General features: G+C 46.3%; 1 protein-coding gene across 14 annotated transcripts in view; it reads right to left on the reverse strand.

Annotated features, from left to right (window-relative positions):
- CNTFR (ciliary neurotrophic factor receptor) overlaps positions 1-17144 on the reverse strand; it is a 545676-nt gene that overhangs the window by 260414 nt on the left and 268118 nt on the right. For 9 of the 14 annotated variants that reach the window (XM_061613159.1, XM_061613124.1, XM_061613098.1 and 6 more), the window contains one exon: positions 15710-15895. The exons of 4 other annotated variants lie outside the window; for them this stretch is intronic. In XM_061613159.1, the coding sequence (XP_061469143.1) occupies positions 15710-15811 (102 nt within the window). In that variant the 5' untranslated portion in view covers positions 15812-15895. Of the gene's footprint in view, positions 1-369; positions 447-15709; positions 15896-17144 lie in introns of all 14 variants that reach the window. One more of the 14 variants, XM_061613151.1, reaches the window with a different exon arrangement.

Consider the following 17144-nt stretch of genomic DNA (forward strand, 5'->3'; position numbering starts at 1 on the left):
TAGTAGGGAGGGTGTATGGTGCATGTGTAGTTCCGGTGCAGGGTGAGGGCCTGTGCAGTGAACTAATCGATAGGAGAAAGTTGCCAGATGCCTTCAGAGTGAGAGTCTGTAACTGGCAGATGGCTGCCCCTTCCTGGGTGTGAGATGCGGGGGGGGGGGAGAGTAGATGTCCCCTGTGTGAAAGATATTGAGTGGGTCTGACTGTTCCCAATTCTCTCAGAGGCCTACTGGGATATTGCCAACATGTCACTCCAGTACTGAAAGAATTGCACTGGTACCTATTAGCTACCGGGCCAAGTTCAAGGTTCTAGTTTTGGTGTACAAAGCCGTATAGAGCTTGGGACCAGGAGACCTGAAAGATCGTCTTACCCCTTATGTACCGAGTCAATCACTGCGCTCTGGAGGTGAGGGCCTCCTGCAGATACCATCTTATCAGGAGGTCCGTTCTGCACAACAAAGGAAGCAGACCTTTAGTGTTGTGGCACCTACCCTGTGGAATTCCCTCCCCTTAAATATTAGACAAGCGCTATCTCTGTTATCTTTTCGGCGCCTATTGAAGACCTTCCTCTTTCAACAAGCCCAAGGCCTTATCCCAGTCTGCATTTGTGTTGGAATTTAATTTAATTTAACATATTTTAAACCTTCTTTTTTAATGTTTTTAAAGCTTTTTAAAAAAATGTTGTAAAAGATGTTTTGTTTTAATATGCTTTTAATTGTTGTTGTGTTTTAATATATTTTGAAGTCTCTTTTTTTAAAAGATGTTTTAAACTGTTTTTAGTTCTTTCGTTTGCTGCCCAAGGCTCCTACTGGGAGAAAGGGCAGGATATAAATCAAACAATAACAACCACCAGCACCACCACCAATGGCACAGGACTGGCTCTCTAGCATCACCTGATTTCAGAGGACTTGAGGGGGGGCTATCATGTGAATCAAATTGCTGGCAATTATCTTGCCCAGCCAAGTAACTGGGTGGCACAGAGAGCCAGGATCCAATATGCAGCAGGGCTCCAGGTTTGAGTCCCTTTGGAATATTCAGATTTCAAAAATTGAAATTTCTCAATGATAAAACATTCGCTTCAGATTTTAGGCTAATGTTCTGTTCAAAAAGTTGTCCTTCAGTACAGGACAACTACAAAATCTCTTGTGGGCCACACAGCCCATGGTGCCTAGTCTCTCCACCCCCACCCCGGAATTGCCGACCCACTCAAAAGCCCCTACTCTGTGCAGCAACCAACTGGGCCTGAAAAGGTTCATGCTAAAGCTCGGATTTGAGGGGGGAAATTGTCCTATTCTACTCAAAGGCAACAAACATTATGTGAAAACTGAATAAACCACAAACATAATTCATTTTTTAAAAAATACAGCAGTAAAACCACAGCACACGAGGGACAATCCGATACAAGCTGACATTTCAGCTAAATTTTGGGATTTGAATCCATGGTTTTGATATGCACAGCTTTCAAGATTTGCTCTTAAGGGACACTTAAAAAAAGAAAGAAAAAGACAGCAACCCATAATATTAACTCTTGGGGCTAAACTATTAAAGCCAGCAAGTTAAAACAAAACAAAACCCCAGTGCCTGCATCTTTCATTTGGAAACGTACAAAGGAAAGGAATAGAGTTTGAGTTGGCTGATGCCAATCGTGTACACTTGGAAGTAAGTCCCAAGAACATTTCCTTGAGAATCCCTTGTAATGTGCACGCATACACGCACGCACATACACAGAGTTCTTTTCAGTTCCAAACTCTTCCAGACATTAGTGGAGGTTCATCTTTCCCACCCAATTTTTCCGAGGTGAGCAAAACTGGAGAAATGGCTAAGAAGATGTTTCTGAAGGGCAGGGAAGAGGATATTCTTCCTTCCGTCAATGACAGATGTTCTCCTGTAGATGCGTCCTCTCTCCTGCTCTCCCACCACACAGTAGTACCTTGCAGTCTATGCTGCCAACATCCCCCAGACGTGTCTTTTGCCCCACACATCTGGACAGCATCACCAGTCAGCTCGTAACGATGCAGGCATTAAAGCCGGGAGAGCGACATAAAATTCAGCCAGACCTTGCCTTGTGCTCTTGCCCTCGTCTGACCTCTGCCCCCTGATGCAGCAGCGCACCTTGGCTCCATCATCATAAATGTGTTTTCTGTGGCTCCCCGAAGACCCACCACCAGCACGCAGGACGCATTGCAGGCTTCCCAGAAAGCCTTTGAACCTTCAGAAACACAACTGAGTGTGTGTGGTTTTTTTTTGGGGGGGGGGAGGAAGACAGTTTCTTTTTCACGCCAGACAACTGTGCAGAGGTAGGAACAATTCCTGCCTAGACTGCTGCCAGGTCCCCAAGTCTCCCTTTGGATGGAGGATTAGAACTGTGATCCCACAAAACTGCAGCATGGCCCATACGGAGGCTGCTCAAAGAAGCCAGAGGGCCCTCCCCATTAAGCGGATCATGAGGGTAACTCACTAGTATTCTTGGCAAAAGAAGGTCTTTGACCCACAAGAGTGGCATCAAAGCAGCATTTTCTTCTTCATCTTCTTCTGAGCACTCCTCTGCCTACATCCACTTGGAGGCCAAGGTCCCACATTCTCCTGCAAAGGGACTCTGCAACTGGGCAAACCTAGACAACTGAGGAGCACCAGGCACTGCCTAGCCACAAGAGAGGCACATTGAAGGTGTGATGACTGTGGCAATGAGCAGACAACCAGACTGTTGTCTCTGCCAATTCGCCTTTTGGGAATTCAGCACGCTGGCTTTTGGCTACCTCCCCTGCTTGGCATAGGGAGCACCCAGTTCCTGTCTAATCTTCCAGGACATTGCAGGAACTAAGAAGGTCCAGAGGGTGGGGAACTTGACAACATGCCAGCAAAGAGCCCTTGCCTCTTCTTCACGATGACATTTATTTTAGCATGGTACCCAAATTTTGTTTGGTTCCAATTTTCAACTGGGATATGGCTTAATTATTGGTTGTGTCATGAGATGCCATATTTCCTGGCTGCAGCAACACTATGCCCAGGATTCTCTGCTCTCATTTGGGTTTGCACTGCTATGTCAGTTGTTAAACTTAGATTTCAGGCACATGAGTTGCTTCAAAAGCAGCGAGAATGGTTTTTCTGGCCGTGTTTTAAAGTGACTGTACCCTAGGATGGACACACCTTCCTTCCCCACTGCTGAGTTCAGATCCTTCAGGACCCGCCCACAGCAAAATTATTGGGCCAATTACTGTCTCTGCCTGAGCCTACAGCAAAGCATTTCTATTGGCCACACCTGGAGGGGCAACGGGTTCATTTACCAATCAGTTGCAAATTCTGTCTGAAGCTGATTTTTTTATTTAGAAAACACACTGGAGCTAATCCGACCAGGTTTTAGAGTAAAAAAAGGGCAAAGTCTGATTAACCCCCACTTTCAGAAAAGAGATGGGGAGATGTACCGGAACCAGCACAATAGTAACCTTGACTCTACCCTTAGTTTTCAAGAGAGGCCGTCACTCTGCGCTGGTTGTGTTCCTCATCTCTCCTAGGGTTGCCAGGTTCATGGCCTGAGACTGATCCTGTATCTTTAGGAGAAGAGAAAGTCAGCCAAGTGCAGGTGTTCCTGCAACACTGTAATGAGAAAAACCACAAGGTGGAATTCTCCCTTCCCCCTGCACAACTTTTAAAAATACAGAAGACCTCTTGGTTGCTGGGCCCGGCAACCCTAATCTCTCCCCACTCCATCACAAACACTGGCTGTGACGGGCTGATCATGTGCACCTGATTGCAATAATGGATGTAGTGTTAGAAGGAAAGCAGCCAGCATCTGCAGGGGCAGTGGGAAGGCTACTTAGAATGGACAGAAAAGCTTCCTACTAATATCCTATCAAAGGAGTCCATGATAGGATATGTAGTTGCGCAGAGACCACTGAAGCACAGAATTAAGGAAATGATTTCTAATCAGTTTTGTTTGGTTTGAACAGGCATACTGGAATTTCAATAAATTGTGCAGTTGTTTCTTTTGCTACAAACCCCCACATTTTTGCTCTGGAATACGGATGAAATTTTGCTACAGCTTTATGTTTCAGCCTGGATATTGCTGCTCCACGAGCTAGAGGGAGCCCCAGCTGACGAAGCGTCAAGGCCCCAGCTGACAAAACGTCAAGGCGAGTTAAGCAGCAGAGCGAAAAGAGGGTAAGTAGCTCCCATTTATTCCATTATTTAACTGAAGTAAAACAGCTCAGAGCAATAACTAATAAGGGCAGCCCAAGGTCACCCTGAGCTAGGAGCCAAATCCTGAAAGAACCTATATCTTAGGAGACAGATCCTAGGAGAAGGAAGCCTATAGAAAGCTAGTTTTCAACACCACCCTAGCAGGAAAGCTTCAGGGGACACTGTAAACAAGGCTAAATTCCAGTTGGAGAGAAGGGGGAAAAGGAAACTCCACCGATACATACAGGGAGAGAGTCAGCTCAGTCCTTGCTAAAAAGGGCAGCTTCAGCCTTCCTGAAACACAACCACAAGCTCTGTTTCCCTAGGTTAAAGAAAGGTCAGGCTGTTCTAGGTGGGAAAACAACAAACACAAAAGACTTGCCTGGAAGTCACAGCCCCTTGCTTAGATTAAAAGCAGCCAAAAGCTTAAACAACCCCGCCCCTTGCTCAGGAAGGAAGGAAGCCTGCCTTCAAAGGAAGGAAGCCTGAGAGAATACTAAAGAGTTAAGCCCCAGCTGATAGCCATCAGCCTCAAGTAACACATCATTGGCTGGCAGCAGTAGCTGGGAGGAACCAGCCACACATATAAAGTCAGAGCACCCCAGCGAGGGAGCCTGCTCCACGAGCTAGAGGGAGCCCCAGCTGATGAAGCGTCAAGGCCCCAGCTGACGAAGCGTCAAGGCGAGTTAAGCAGCAGAGCAAAAAGAGGGCAAGTAGCTCCCATTTATTCCATTATTTAATTGAAGTAAAAGAGCTCAGAGCAATAAGTAATAAGGGCAGCCCAAGGTCACCCTGAGCTAGGAGCCAAATCCTGAAAGAACCTATATCTTAGGAGACAGATCCTAGGAGAAGGAAGCCCATAGAAAGCTAGTTTTCAACACCACCCTAGCAGGAAAGCTTCAGGGGACACTGTAAACAAGGCTAAATTCCAGTTGGAGAGAAGGGGGAAAAGGAAACTCCACCGACACATACAGGGAGTCAGCTCAGTCCTTGCTAAAAAGGGCAGCTTCAGCCTTCCTGAAACACAACCACAAGCTCTGTTTCCCTAGGTTAAAGAAAGGTCAGGCTGTTCTAGGTGGGAAAACAACAAACACAAAAGACTTGCCTGGAAGGCGCAGCCCCTTGCTGAGATTAAAAGCAGCCAAAAGCTTAAACAGCCCCGCCCCTCGCTCAGGAAGGAAGCCTGCCTTCCTACCTTCAAAGGAAGGAAGCCTGAGAGAATACTAAAGAGTTAAGCCCCAGCTGATAGCCATCAGCCCCAAGTAACACATCATTGGCTGGCAGCAGTAGCTGGGAGGAACCAGCCACACATATAAAGTCAGAGCACCCTAGCGAGGGAGCCTGCTCCTCGAGCTAGAGGGAGCCCCAGCTGACAAAGCGTCAAGGCGAGTTAAGCAGCAGAGCGAGTTCGGCAGCAGGGCGAGGAGGCCAGGGCCCCCTACTCTGCCCATCTGTTCCCTGACCTCAACTAAACCGCAGTCTCCAACCCACTGACGTAATAAACCTTAAACAAAACTATGCAGGTAAGAAGCCAGCAGGGGTGTGGGGGCTTTCCAGTGTTTTGCACCGCCTGCAGCATGTACGACTATCTGCCTGTTGGACAGAAGTCGTGGGTGTGCTCTTGGTGCAATGAGCTCCTGGCTCTCCGGGAACGACTTCATTTCCTTGAGGCCAAGGTGGCGGACCTGGAAAAGCTGAGAGAGGCAGAGAGGTGTGTGGAGGAGGCCTTCAGGGACGTTATAGCTGTGTCCCACTCCAACGATGATAACTCTCCTGCTATCATGGAGAACGATGGTCTCGGGGAAGGAGAGCATCCAGCTGAGGAAGAGGGAAACGATCCCTTAGAAGGGACCCATTCCTTGGGGGATGAGCAGCTATCCTCTCGTGCCGAGGATATATCTCCAGGGGGTGGAGGGATCCTTGTAGTGGGTGATTCGATCATTAGGAACATAGACAGTGGGGTGTGTGATGGGCGTGTAGACCGCAAGGTGTTTTGCCTGCCTGGTGCGAAGGTTGCGGATATCGCCCGTCGTTTAGATAGTTTGGTAGACAGTGCTGGGGAGGAGTCAGTGGTCGTGGTGCACGCTGGCACCAACAACATGGGGAAATGCAGCCGTGAGGTCCTGGAAGCAAAATTTAGGTTGCTAGGTAGGATGCTGAAAGCCAGGACCTCCAAGGTGGCTTTCTCTGAAATGCTACCGGTTCCACGCGCAGGACCAGCCAGACAGGCCCAGCTTCGCAGTCTCAATGCGTGGATGAGACGATGGTGTCGGGTGGAAGGGTTTGGATTTGTTAGGCACTGGGGAACATTTTGGGACAAGCCGGGCCTGTACAAAAGGGACGGGCTCCACTTGAACCAGAATGGAACCAGACTGCTGGCACTTAAAATTAAAAAGGTAGCAGAGCAGCTTTTAAACTGACTGAGGGGGGAAACCCGACAGGAGCTGAGAAAGGTCCGGTTCGGAATAAACCTCCCCCCTGGGATAAAAACCAAAGAAATGATGAAATGTTAAAAGGGGTAGGCCTAGAAGTAGGCATTGTGAAAGCAGGGGCACAGGATATAAATTCAGAAGAGCAAAATTATCACAGGCCTAACCACAAGTGCCAAAGACACTTGAAGAGAGACACTGCTTACAAGTGCCTGTACGCTAATGCTAGGAGCCTCCGAACCAAGATGGGAGAACTAGAGTGCTTGGTCTTAGAGGAGAGCATTGATATAGTGAGCATAACGGAGACCTGGTGGAATGGAGAAAACCAGTGGGATATGGTTATCCCTGGATATAAACTATATTGGAAGGACAGGGAAGGACGTATTGGTGGCGGAGTCGCTCTATACGTGAAAGAAGGCATTGAATCCAGCAAGCTCGAAACCCCAAAAGAGGCAGACTCCTCCACAGAATCGTTGTGGGTGGTGATACCATGCCCCAGGAGGGACTTAATACTGGGAACAATCTATCGTCCCCCTGATCAAAATGCTCAGGGAGGCCTTGAGATGAGATATGAAATTGAGGAAGCATCCAAACTAGGAAATGTGGTAGTAATGGGTGACTTCAACTACCCGGACATAGACTGGCTGCATATGTGTTCCAGTCATGACAAAGAAGCAAAGTTTCTAGATATTCTAAATGACTATTCCCTAGACCAGTTGGTCATGGAACCGACCAGAGGGACGGCAACCCTGGACTTAATCCTCAGTGGGGACCGAGACCTGGTGCGAGATGTAAGTGTTGTTGAACCGATTGGGAGCAGTGACCACAGTGCTATTAAATTAAACATACATGTAACTGGCCAATTGCCAAGAAAATCCAACACGGTCACATTTGACTTCAAAAGAGGAAACTTCACAAAAATGAGGGGATTGGTAAAAAGAAAGCTGAAAAACAAAGTCCAGATGGTCACATCACTCGAAAATGCTTGGAAGTTGTTTAAAAACACTATATTAGAAGCTCAACTGGAGTGCATACCGCAGATCAGAAATGGTACCGCCAGGGCCAAGAAGATGCCAGCATGGTTAACGAGCAAAGTCAAGGAAGCTCTTAGAGGCAAAAAGTCTTCCTTCAGAAAATGGAAGTCTTGTCCGAATGAAGAAAATAAAAAAGAACACAAACTCTGGCAAAAGAAATGCAAGAAGACAATAAGGGATGCTAAAAAAGAATTTGAGGAGCACATTGCTAAGAACATAAAAACCAACAACAAAAAATTCTATAAATACATTCAAAGCAGGAGACCATCTAGGGAGACTATTGGACCCTTGGATGATAAGGGAGTCAAAGGTGTACTAAAGAACGATAAGGAGATTGCAGAGAAGCTAAATGAATTCTTTGCATCTGTCTTCACAGTGGAAGATATAGGGCAGATCCTTGAACCTGAACTAACATTTGCAGGAAGGGATTCTGAGGAACTGAGACAAATAGCGGTAACGAGAGAGGAAGTTCTAAGCTTAATGGACAATATAAAAACTGACAAATCACCGGGCCCGGATGGCATCCACCCGAGAGTTCTCAAAGAACTCAAAGGTGAAATTGCTGATCTGCTAACTAAAATATGTAACTTGTCCCTCGAGTCCTCCTCCGTGCCTGAGGACTGGAAAGTGGCAAATGTAACACCAATCTTCAAAAAGGGATCCAGAGGGGATCCCAGAAATTACAGGCCAGTTAGCTTAACTTCTGTCCCTGGAAAACTGGTAGAAAGTATAATTATAGCTAGATTAACTAAGCACATAGAAGAACAAGCCTTGCTGAAGCAGAGCCAGCATGGCTTCTGCAAGGGAAAGTCCTGTCTCAGTAACCTATTAGAATTCTTTGAGAGTGTCAACAAGCATATAGATAGAGGTGATCCAGTGGACATAGTGTACTTAGACTTTCAAAAAGCGTTTGACAAGGTACCTCACCAAAGGCTTCTGAGGAAGCTTAGCAGTCATGGAATAAGAGGAGAGGTCCTCTTGTGGATAAGGAATTGGTTAAGAAGCAGAAAGCAGAGAGTAGGAATAAACGGACAGTTCTCCCAATGGAGGGCTGTAGAAAGTGGAGTCCCTCAAGGATCGGTATTGGGACCTGTACTTTTCAACTTGTTCATTAATGACCTAGAATTAGGAGTGAGCAGTGAAGTGGCCAAGTTTGCTGACGACACTAAATTGTTCAGGGTTGTTAAAACAAAAAGGGATTGCGAAGAGCTCCAAAAAGACCTCTCCAAACTGAGTGAATGGGCGGAAAAATGGCAAATGCAATTCAATATAAACAAGTGTAAAATTATGCATATTGGAGCAAAAAATCTTAATTTCACATATACGCTCATGGGGTCTGAACTGGTGGTGACCGACCAGGAGAGAGACCTCGGGGTTGTAGTGGACAGCACGATGAAAATGTCGACCCAGTGTGCGGCAGCTGTGAAAAAGGCAAATTCCATGCTAGCGATAATTAGGAAAGGTATTGAAAATAAAACAGCCGATATCATCATGCCGTTGTATAAATCTATGGTGCGGCCGGATTTGGAATACTGTGTACAGTTCTGGTCACCTCATCTCAAAAGGATATTATAGAGTTGGAAAAGGTTCAGAAGAGGGCAACCAGAATGATCAAGGGGATGGAGCGACTCCCTTATGAGGAAAGGTTGCAGCATTTGGGGCTTTTTAGTTTAGAGAAAAGGCGGGTCAGAGGAGACATGATAGAAGTGTATCAAATTATGCATGGCATTGAGAAAGTGGATAGAGAAAAGTTCTTCTCCCTCTCTCAGAATACTAGAACTCGTGGACATTCAAAGAAGCTGAATGTTGGAAGATTCAGGACAGACAAAGGGAAGTACTTCTTTACTCAGCGCATAGTTAAACTATGGAATTTGCTCCCACAAGATGCAGTAATGGCCACCAGCTTAGATGGCTTTAAAAGAAGATTAGACAAATTCATGGAGGACAGGGCTATCAATGGCTACTAGCCGTGATGGCTGTGATCTGCCACCCTAGTCAGAGGCAGCATGCTTCTGAAAACCAGTTGCCGGAAGCCTCAGGAGGGGAGAGTGTTCTTGCACTCGGGTCCTGCTTGTGGGCTTCCCCCAGGCACCTGGTTGGCCACTGTGAGAACTGGATGCTGGACTAGATGGGCCACTGGCCTGATCCAGCAGGCTCTTCTTATGTTCTTAAGAAGCTGTGTGCAACTGTTGGCTTGTGTGCAAGATAATTTAATCACCATTGAGCCACAGACATGAGTTGAAGCCCCTGCTCTCTGCCCTTGAAATGCCCGAGCCAACAAATCCTGACCAAAGCCATAAAGGCAGTGTTATGTTCAGGGCAAATGGAAAACAGAAATAAGGGAACTGGCCAGGAGCAGCTGGGCAGTGGCAGGGGGAAGTCAAACAGTCTTTTGCTCACATTTACAAGGGGAACTTCTTTATCAAGGACACAGCACCATCTGTGTGTATGGACTGTGGCCTCACCCACCCACTAGCCCAAGACAGCTTTCAAACAAGCATTTTTGTGAGAGGTTGTATCAGCAATTTGGTAACAGGGACCAAATGCATGTTAGGAGGAGAGAAACATATGTCTAATGCAGGCTGATTCTGATGACATGCCAAACTTCTCCAACCTGGTGCCCTCTGGCTGTTTTGGACCACAACTTCCAGCAGCTCCAGTAGCGGCTTTATGATGCTGGGCCTGATGGGAGTTGTAGTCCAAAGCAGTTGGAGGGCACCAGGTTAGAGAAGGCTAATGCACAAGAATCCTCCTGGGTTGGTTTTGGAGAAGAAATCAGGTGTTTAATTAACATGTCCACAATTTTCCCCCCACTGCCGGAACTCCATTAGTTTGCGTCTGGTTCTACGAGGCATTGTTCTGGGGGCTTCTATCCATCAGCTGCAGCTGGAGAGGCCTCAATCTCCAGCAGCAGGTTCAGAGCCCTGAATGTGGTCCTGCCCCTCCGCTGGTGCCTCTGCAGCTTCCAACTCTGTGCCTGGCTTGCTGCTGGACTTAGGGGTCATGATAGAGTGCTCCTCTTGCACCCCCAAAAGGCTGCCTTCTCCCCGTGTTCCACCACAGCTTTAAGGATTATTGTTTATTAGTGGCAACAGGTGCTCCAGAAAGAAGCTCCGTGAGCAAAAAGTGAAAAGGAAAAGAAACCGGAAGGAGGGAGAGGAAAAGGAAAGCTGGAGGCGAGAGAAAAAGATCTTTTAAGAACACCACGAGACGGAGTAAGAGACCAGGAGGGGGCATAGCTCAGTGGAAGAGCACCTGCTTTGCATGGAGAAGGTCCTAGGTTCAAGCCCTGCCGGCAGCACCAGGTAAAGAGATCAGGTGTTGGCAACGGCCTTTGCCTGACAGAGAGGTGATGCTGGTCACAGTCAACTGTTCTCCATTGGTAAGGAACAACAAGGGGAATGAATTTTGGGTTGGCATCCCTATTGGTTTGGAGGACTAGGATAGCGAAGAGGGCAAGAGGGGGCATCATAAAAAAGAAAAGAGCGGACAGGTAAAGGGGACAGCCAAGGCCACACCTGAAGGTCAATGCCAGCTGAACTGCGCTGCAATTTCATCATCTATTCTTCGTAGGGATGCACAAATGTGTCCATTTCTGCTCCTCACCGGTTCTCATTTTTCCAGTCTTAAATTCAGCTCTCCGCCCTTCCACGGCAGTTTGTGATTTTTTAAAAAATAGGGTCCATGGAAATTCATCAGCATTTTACTGCAATTTTTTCCTACAATGCACACACCTTGTTGAATGCAATTTTCCCTAATATACACATTTTTGCAACGCAATTTTCCCTAGTATAATGCATTTTTGTATGTTATTTTTCCTAATATATACATTTTTATGCACACTTTCCTCAGCATCTGCATTTTTGTACACAGTACCTGGGTGAAGAACTGCATTGCAAAGTTCAGAGAAGTGCAAATGTTGAAAGCTGTGTTTGAATTCACATATTGCTTCAGAAAGTGTGAATTATAGACCTTCATCTTTCAGTGCAAACTGAATAAAATTCCCCCCACATCCCTTGTTACCTGTGCTTCTCTATGTGGGACAAAGACCTGATGGTTTGTTTTTTCATATGCTATGTGGTGTTGTCTAAACAATAATGACCATGCAAGGCTCGGCACGTCCGTATGGAAGGAGATGGATTTTGCCCTCAGATAAAAATGGCAATCCAATTCTGCTCCTGGTGACAGCCTCCTGCAGCTTCCAATTATGGTCTCAAGGGCTGAGAATTGCCCTCCACCATACTGTTTGAAATGACATAAAATAAAGTTCTAGGTTTTTTGTCTTTTCAAGTGTAATAAAAAGTGGTATTTATTATTTAGAATGGAAAATGCTAGATATGTAGACCAATCATATTGACCTGAAAGTAATCCTGATTGAATTCAATGTGACATCCAATCATTATTGCAGCCTTACTCTTTTTTTTTCTTTTCGAGTTAAGAACATAAGAAGAGCCTGCTGGATCAGGCCAGTGGCCCATCTAGTCCAGCATCCTGTTCTCACAGTGGCCAACCAGGTGCCTGGGGGAAGCCCGCAAGCAGGACCCGAGTGCAAGAACACTCTCCCCTCCTGAGGCTTCCAGCAACTGGTTTTCAGAAGCATGCTGCCTCTGACTAGGGTGGCAGAGCACAGCCATCATGGCTAGTAGCCATTGATAGCCCTGTCCTCCATGAATTTGTCTAATCTTCTTTTAAAGCTGTCCAAGCTGGTGGCCGTTACTGCATCTTGAGCCCAAACTACTCCTCATTCCTCACAACCATTTTCAATAGTACTACTAAGCACCTTCTCTTTACAGCATTTTTTTCCAGCAGAAGCGTCCACTAATTCATTGAGGTAACCTTCATTTGTCCTTACTCTCCATTGTCATCACCTACCCTAGTGAAGTGCATCATCACACAGCCTAGGCTACTATTATGGTGATGTCAGACCAGACCATTCTTTACCTGACCCCTAATTTGACCAACCCCCCCCCCCAAAAAAAAACCTGTCTGTGTGACTTAATTTGGAAGGAGGAAACACCAGTGGTCAATGGAAAATAAACACACACGTCCAAAGCTGCAGCAGCTGAGGAAACAATTGCTTTTCCCCGTTCAAGTGAGTAACACAATTTAACTCTGAGGGGGTTGGGAAGGGAAAATGTCTCTTACCCCAAAATCAAAACTGGGCCCTGCTTTTTGCCCCTTTCTGTGTGTGCAGGTGCATGTGGATCCGTGTGCGCACCCTTGCACACGCCATTCATTAGACATAACCAAACACAGTTCAGCATCCCTGAAATGCTGAAATCAATTTTACATAGTGCTCTAAGAAATTTAAAATAACTATATTACCCACCTTCACACCCACCTCCCTGGTGAGGCAGATCAATAACACTCTCACTTTACAGATGGGGACCTGACAAGGATTTCTCCGGGACACCCAAAGAGTCCATTCCTAAACAAGCATTTGGACAGAGCTCTTCCCCAGGTCCAGGCCTAGACATCCACTCACCTCCTGGATGCTCCTGGCTCTCCTTTCACAAGCTGCATTTGCTTCTAGAGCTGGAGGGGGCTTCCCCAGCGCTCCCATTTAGGCACAGCACTGAAACAGCATTTCTGCCCGCCAGCTGTGCCCCTCTCCCATTACTTTTGCTTTTACTCATGGGATCTGACAGGCCAAGAGCTCACAGGGAGATACATGCAGGCTCTGGTTGCTGCTGTCCAGCTGGGGAGCTGCATCTCTCTGGCGTGGAAGTTGTTCTAAGGACAGCTCCCCCCCCCCACAATACACACACACATATTCAGAAGGTGGGTAGATGGGTGGGTGTTCAGAGCCTCAGTGTGGAAGAAGGGAGAAGTACCTGCCATGTATTGTTTGTGTTCATAGAATTATAGAATAGTAGAGTTGGAAGGGGCCTATAAGGCCATCAAGTCCAACCCCCTGCTCAATGCAGGACTCCAAATCAAAGCATTCCCAACAGATGGCTGTCCAGCTGCCTCTTGAAGGCCTCCAGTATCAAAGAGCCCACTACCTCTCTAGGTCATGGGTTCCATTGTCGTATGGCTCTAACAGTTAGGAAGTTTTTCCTAATGTCCAGTCAAAATCTGGCTTCCTGCAACTTGAGCCCATTATTCCGTATCCTGCACTTTGGGACAATCAAGAAGAGATCCCGGCCCTCCTCTATGTGACAACCTTTCATGTACTTGAAGAGTGCTATCATATCTCCCCTCAGTCTTCTCTTCTCCAGGCTAAACATGCCCAGTTCTTTCAGTCTCTCCTCACAGGGCTTTGTTTCCAGTCCCCTGATCATCCTTGTTGCCCTCCTCTGAACCCGTTCCAATTTGTCTACATCCATCTTGAAGTGCAGAGACCAGAACTGGATGCAGTACTGAAGATAAGGCCTAACCAGTGGTGAACAGAGGGGAACTAATACTTCACGCCATTTGGAAACTATACTTTTCTTAATGCAGCCTAAAATAGCATTTGCCTTTTTTGGAGCCACATGACACTGTTGGCTCATATTCAGCTTGCGATCAATGACAATTCCAAGATCCTTCTCACGTGTGATATTGCTGAGCCAAGTATCCCCCATCTTATAACTGTGCATTTCGTTTCTTTTTCCTACATGTAGAACTTTGCATTTATCCCTTCTGAATTTCATTCTGTTGTTTTCAGTCCAATGCTCCAACCTATCAGGGTCCCTCTGAATTTTGTTTCTGTCTTCTACGGTATTAGCTGTGCCCCCCAACTTTGTTAGGTATTAGTGTTCCAGTCACTAATCCCTTACACAACACAAAATTAGCCTGTCAAATTCAGTACCACAAGATGCAGTGATGATGGCCAACTGCTACGATGCCTTGGATTCAACACATTCATGAAGGGTAAGGCATCCAATGGCTATTAGCCATGACTGAGAGATGGAATCTCCAGACAAAGAAGTTCCATTTGATACCATTTGCTGGGGAGTAACAACTATGGCACTCATGTCCTGTGTGTGAGCTTCCCAGAGGCATCTGGTTGGCATGTATATGCAAGCTTTTCTTGAGTAAACAGAGAATGTCAATCACAACACAAATGACGGAGATGATTTTGTGAGTGGTCCCCATAGTGCTTTCTCAAAATTCCAAATATGCCCTCTATCTATGGACTGCCTTCAAGTCGATCACAACTTATGGCTACCCTATGAATAGGGTTTTCATGGTAAGCAGTATTCAAAGGGGGTTTCCCATTGCCTCCCTCTGAGGCTAGTCCTCCCCAGCTGGCTAGGCCCTGCTCAGCTTGCCACAGCTGCACAAGCCAGCCCCTTCCTTGTCCGCAACTGCCAGCTGGGGGGCAACTGGGCTCCTTGGGACTATGCAGCGTGCCCACAGCTGCATGTAACCCTTGAGCCACTCACTGTGGGGGTGATCTTTAGCTGGCCCTTGACACCCAGGAGACACGAGCAGGGATTTGAACTCACAGACTCTGGACTCCCAGTCAGGTTCTCCTCCCCACTGGCACACAAATGTTAGCAACCCATTAGTTACCTTGTAGTATTCTGCAACTCAGGGCAGGCACCTGCATGGGGTAATTCTTACAAGAGGGTGGATTTGACTGAAAGCCACCCCCTCCCTATTACATCATCTTGCATGTGACCTGTTTTACTGTTTAGAACCTTCAGCTAATGAGAAGTGCCTCTCTCAGCACAATCAACTTCAACATAGAGTCGCTACCCAATAACACCACTGGTAGGCCAAGCAAGGTAAGCCTTGCAATTGCCAACCCTCTCGCTCAAGGCAGAGGCAGTTTGCAAGAGCTCAGCTCATATCCAGCTTAATTAACTTAACACAAGAAGCATAAGTTGATTAGCACAGGCAAGGTAAGTGCCCTTGATTTTCAGACTGGATGCACAGATGGCATTGCTAGCCTGGCTGTTCTTGGGTGACCTTCACAATCAACACATAACGACAATGTATGCAAATGAGCAGAGGGCAGGCTTCTCCCCGCCTCCCCCCCCAAAGATGATAAAGCCATAATGAATCTTGAGAGGAAGCAAGGATTCCTAAGGTTCATGTAGGATGAACTCCTGATTTGAGGAACTGTGGCCTGCATTCTTTACATGGTGTTTTAAGACCAAAGAACTGGAAAACCCTCCATCCGGAAGCATCTTTGGAAGTGGTGGGCCAAGGTAATGCTGAAGAGAGGCAAGGCTTGATTTCATGCACCAACTCAAAGAAGTGACCAGATATCTTGAGCTGAAGGTCCCCTTCCACCGTTGGTGTTATTCACCTTGAACCTGCAGGACCTGGGAGGGCAGAAGAAGATGCAACACATGTTGTGCAAGCCTACGTTGACCGAAGGGATCTGCTCTACTCTCAGTCACTCCACCGGCCCATCCAGCTGTGGCCTGTCTACGCTGACTAGTAGTGACTTCTCTGTGGTTTCGGGGAAGGGCACTTTTTTTTCTCAGCTGGGGATTGAGCCTGTGACTGCTTACATAAAAAGCAGGCGCTCTCTCAGAGAACTATAGCCCTTCCCAAGAGACAGCTTGCCTGTGTTCAGCTTAGTGGGCAACAAAGCTACGTTGGCTTGGTATAAGCTCAAAGAAATCAAATTAAATAAGTTCAAGGTGCTGGTACTGGTGAACAAAGCCCTATACAACCAAGAAACAGATACCTAAAATACCTAAGACACCTACTTCTCATATACTCAGTGAATCGCTGTGCTCCGCAGGAAAGGGCCTCCTGCAGATATTGTCTCATTAGGAGGTCCGCTCCATATGATGCAGGAATCGGGCCGTAAGTGTGGTGGCATCTACCCTTTGGAACTCCCTGCCATTACATATCAGACAGGTACCCTGTTAAAGACCATCCTTTTCCAATAGATCTTTTAAGAGGATATTTTTATCCCTGTCTGCATCTGTACTGGACTTGACATTGTTTTTATTGTTAAATAGCTTTGACATGTTTTATGGAAAGCCATTCATAAATGAAAGAAATGCATAAATGCACACAAACTGAAAACTGGAGATTACTTTATGGACCACAACATTCAAAGGCCAAAATAAAATTAAAACAGGACATGGCAATGGCAGCCAATAAGGTGAAGGTGAGAGAGTGTTCTGGAGACCAGGCTGCCCTGTTGCTGAAGACCCACAAAGCAAACATCCTGCGGAAGGAAGAGCTCACTGAGAAACACGAGTGAGGAAGCAGCACTTGAAAGCAGAGATGTGCTTGAATTTCTCAAAATTCAAATTTGACACCGGATTTCTTATTTATTTGCTTTTGTTTTGTCCTCGCAGATTGGGTTTTCTTCTAGCGGTTTTCTGTGGCTGAAGCGGATTTTTAAAAAAAATTCAACTCAAAAATATCAATATTAATATAGACATTTCAAAGAAAATATCAGTATTATTTTTAAAAAATATGAGAAATATTTTTTTTAAAAAATTGATATTAAAATTGATATTTTTGCAAAAACCTCAAATCTGTATTTATCACAAACAGCTAACATTGATCCCCAAAGAAGCAATACTGGCAGGACGTTTGACAGAGCGA

This window comes from Rhineura floridana, chromosome 1 (genome assembly GCF_030035675.1).
Source record: "Rhineura floridana isolate rRhiFlo1 chromosome 1, rRhiFlo1.hap2, whole genome shotgun sequence".
Taxonomy (NCBI): Eukaryota; Metazoa; Chordata; class Lepidosauria; order Squamata; family Rhineuridae; genus Rhineura; species Rhineura floridana.